This window comes from Trypanosoma equiperdum, assembly GCF_001457755.1.
Source record: "Trypanosoma equiperdum strain OVI genome assembly, contig: ctg_923, whole genome shotgun sequence".
NCBI classification, from domain to species: domain Eukaryota; phylum Euglenozoa; class Kinetoplastea; order Trypanosomatida; family Trypanosomatidae; genus Trypanosoma; species Trypanosoma equiperdum.
Window position 1 is genome coordinate 11864 of NW_027124891.1, and position 3847 is coordinate 15710.

General features: G+C 42.0%; 1 protein-coding gene across 1 annotated transcript; it reads right to left on the minus strand.

Moving 5' to 3' along the window:
• Positions 1–2240: 2240 nt before the first annotated feature.
• TEOVI_000453100 (variant surface glycoprotein (VSG), putative) lies at positions 2241–3608 on the minus strand (the record flags this gene model as incomplete). Its single annotated transcript, XM_067227291.1, has 1 exon — positions 2241–3608. The coding sequence occupies one exon, from the start codon at positions 3606–3608 to the stop codon at positions 2241–2243; it is 1368 nt and encodes a 455-aa protein (XP_067083392.1).
• Between the last annotated feature and the right edge of the window lie 239 nt (positions 3609–3847).

Genomic DNA, 3847 nt, shown 5'->3' on the forward strand with positions numbered 1-3847 from the left:
AATTGCTATTTGACATCTTTGGGAGAGTCCATGGTGGGGGGCTTCTCGCCCCACCTGCTGTATTCCGTTCAGCTGCGGAAATACAGCAAAAGTTATAGAGAGTGTGTTAGGATGAATAAAAAAGGGAGACTCTGCCACAGTCGCCAGACCGATAGCATCTCAGGGCTCTACGGTGATGGCTGATGGCCGCACCAGTGGGGGGAAACTCTCACGAAGGCACGAAGAAAATTCCAAAAAAAAATCCATTCTTGTCCGTCCCTTGCGCTGATTCCGCCAGGTAAATCGCTGTGTTCTCATTGGCCATGTTCTCGGCCATTTCGTAGATGTCTGTTATTAATACTGAAGCAACGTCCTCGTAACCTTGGTTCTTGATTGTCTGATTAGCTTTGGTTGCAGTTTTATTGTTGCGCAGCTGCTGGCGCCAGCATCGTTGCAATGACTTGGATGGGTTGGCTTTTAACTACGCGTAGATTTTGGGACAGACACTGAGGCTGTTCAGGTTCTGGCCGCTGCGTGCTTGTGAGTGGAATGATAAAAATGCTGCTTTGGCTGCTGGTCTAATGTTCTGCTCTATTTTGTGGTTGCTGACCCAAAAGATGTGGTAATTCTTATTTCTGGATTTTTCTTGAAGTATAAACGTTACACTACGAGTTACAAGATGTGTTTGTTATGTACAGGCCTTCTGTTGTTGAACTTTTCGCTCGACTATGTGCCTAGCTCTGGTGCTTCCGCCTGTGTAGTAAGTTAATCTAGAAGCTAAAGTTTTGAGATATGTGCAAAGCATTCGTTTGCGTGGGTGGTCGGCATATTTCTTTATTTCGCGAAAAAGTCTAATTTGTACGTAGAGAAGACAGCTGTTCTGTTCCTGCACTCCGGTAAGAAACATTCGTAGATCGATCGTATAACGTGTAAGGCATTTCGAGTAAAGAGAAAATAGAAGGGATCCTACCGCGCGGTTGTATCAAAAAAGAATATATTAAATAAAGCACGGAGTAGAGTTGAGGAATTTTCACCTTAACATCTAATTTATAGCATGATATATATATTTATATATAAATTATCTAACATTTGTAGTCAGTATGGACTTGTAGAAAAGTCCAACTGCTGTTGTACTGGTTCTTCTGCAATAACGATATAAAGCTGACTTTTCACCCTTGCGCACAGCCTTGAGCATTTAGTACCATCTTCCTATATTATTCTCTCTCTTTCTCTCCTCCTCATGAATTTCTGGCCTGAATGTACTTGTTACTTTCGTATTTGCCCCATATAGTTCTTCAATCAAACTTCACCATGTATTTTTATATGAATCAGTCGTTACCTTAATAGGCTAAAAGTTTTTTTCAATGAGTTAGTAGGGGAGCGGTGGAGTATCATTACAAACTTTCTGTGCTCCACAAATGTTATCTTCGGTCTCCAATGTGTGGGTTCTTATCATTCAATTATTCCTCTTCCTTTAGTCATTCTCCGCAGGCTCTGCTGTTTTTAATACCGCGGATAACGTAAAGACATCACTTGTCGTTCACACTGCACTCTGCGTCTCAATAATTCTCCACCACATCGTCCCCCAGTATATAATGGAAAAAAGAACCATATGTGTGTTTTAAACTGTGCATATTCCATATTTCTTCATTCCATATCACTTTATGCCTTTCTTCCTTACCTTTAATATTCTTCGCTCTGTTCTACTTACTGTTTCATTTACTTACATCCAATATACCATTTATATTTTACAGCGCTTCTATTTTAACTATCCATTTCATCTCAACCACAACTGTTATTAAAACATTAGTGTACTCACACCCTCAGCACATTCAATCATTATCATCACCATTTTTCTCTCTTATTAAAATATTTGTATATGCACACTCACAACACTCTCCTATTATCATCATTATTGTTATTTTTGCTATCGTTACTGCTCTTATTCATGAAATGAATAAAAGACAAATTAATTCAGAATAGTACTCAGTTTTTGCGCACTTTTACCTTAATACTTTATACCTACAGGCCACTTTAATACACATATTTCACATTTTCGAGTTTTTCAAAATCTGCGCATTTTGCAAATGTTTAAGAAAGCGTTAGAATATGTCAAGTTTTAGAAAATTTTACAAACTCCATAAATATCATAAAAATGAGCAAAAATCCTTTAAATATTACTAAACTCACAAAAGCTTCGGACATCGGAGCCAATTTCTTATTTACGAGAAAACTGGAATCTTTTTTCAAGTTTCACCTTCTCACTTACAATCCGGAGACTTGCAATCCTCTTGATTTTTCTTAGGGGAGAACTTCTTTCCTTCTGTTGTGGTTTCTGTTACTGGTTTAGGTTTGCATGCTCTTTTTTCTGAGTCATAATCGCAGTCAGTTGCTGGACATTCACCGGCCGTTTTGTTTCTTAATATGCATTTATTCTGCTGCTGCTTGTTTTCTTCCTTTTGTCCTGCCGCTGGATGGTTGCCACTTTCTATGAGGATTTCCGGCTGTCGCGTGTATTCCCTGGCTATATCTTCCCCTAATTCTGTTAGTTGCTGGGCTAGGTCTTTTGATGCAGTATCTGCTTGGCTATATTGGCGATAGAGTTTGGCTGCCGTCAGCAGGTGCTCTACCCAGGGTACTGCCGCTAATCCCTTGCTGTTAGATGCAAAATATGATGTATATGCGATGCACTCTGCGGAATCTGAATCAGTGCATTCCGTGGTGTGGCTGGTTCCTAACAAATGAACAGATGCACCGTATTTGCGTTTTCCGATGTGCGCCTCGAGAGTGGCGAGTGCTGTGTCGATCGCCTGCGCCAAATCTTCGTCATCGGTAATTTGAGGACAGGAGGAAGCTATTTTGGCGATCGCTGACGTCTGTATGTTGGCTCCGTTAATAATCTCTGTGCCGGCCGTTATGCCGCAGACGTCTATGCCTGTTGTTGCACAAACGCAGATTATGTCATTTGCTAGGCTTTTGCCGTTTTGTCCTGTCGCACACTGAGCTGTTTTGGCTGCCGCCGCCGTTAACTCCTTGCATTGCTTTTTTTTCGGGTCAGAGGCATGTTCTGCCGTGCCGCATTTGGCTTTTTGTAGTGCTGATTCTATTGCCTGTATTTTGTCGGCGGCTGTTTCTGCTGCCTGGGCTGCTAGCTTCCGTACCTTGCTTTTGGCTGCTGCGGCCAGTCGTTGGATGTGCCTGACTGAACTACGGTCCGGCTTGCCGGCCGGGTTGTGAGGATGGGCTTTAGGCCACGGGTCAGTCGGTCTCTTCGTTTCCTTTCTGGCTCTTTTCCAGATCGGCCAGTATTGTTCCCATTCGAGCTTGTTTTCGTTCGCTTTTAGAGTAATCGCCATTTTTGCCCATTCCCCGTCTGCGCCTTCCGTGTCGAAAAGTTGCTGCCAGTCTGTGCTAGACACTGACATGTTATAGTTTTGAATGTCCTGATAGGTTTGGCCTCCTGTGGTGTCGACTGCTGTAGCCGGTACTTGTGTTTCTGTTAGGCGCCACAGCTTGCAAAAGGTCTGGAATAGCGCCGCGTTTTCGCTCGCTTCCGGTGCTGCTGGCTCACATGTATTCGACATATGAAGAAATGCCGCGCTGACAACCAAAAATATATTCGCTGACATGGTTTTTGCTGGCTTTGAATATAAGCATTCGGGAGGGAATTTAGTTTGTGGCGCTTCTTAGATACGCTTTCTGATTTTTTCCAAGTTTTATATGGGTTTTTTAAAATAAATTTTATGTTCACCATTCGGATATACAATGTTTATGTGTAATTGTTTAGTGTTGAGACTGAGGCTTGTCTTTTGAAAATTGCTTAATTTTTGTGTAGTGGCTGCAATTTTGTAAAGACACAGGTCAAAAG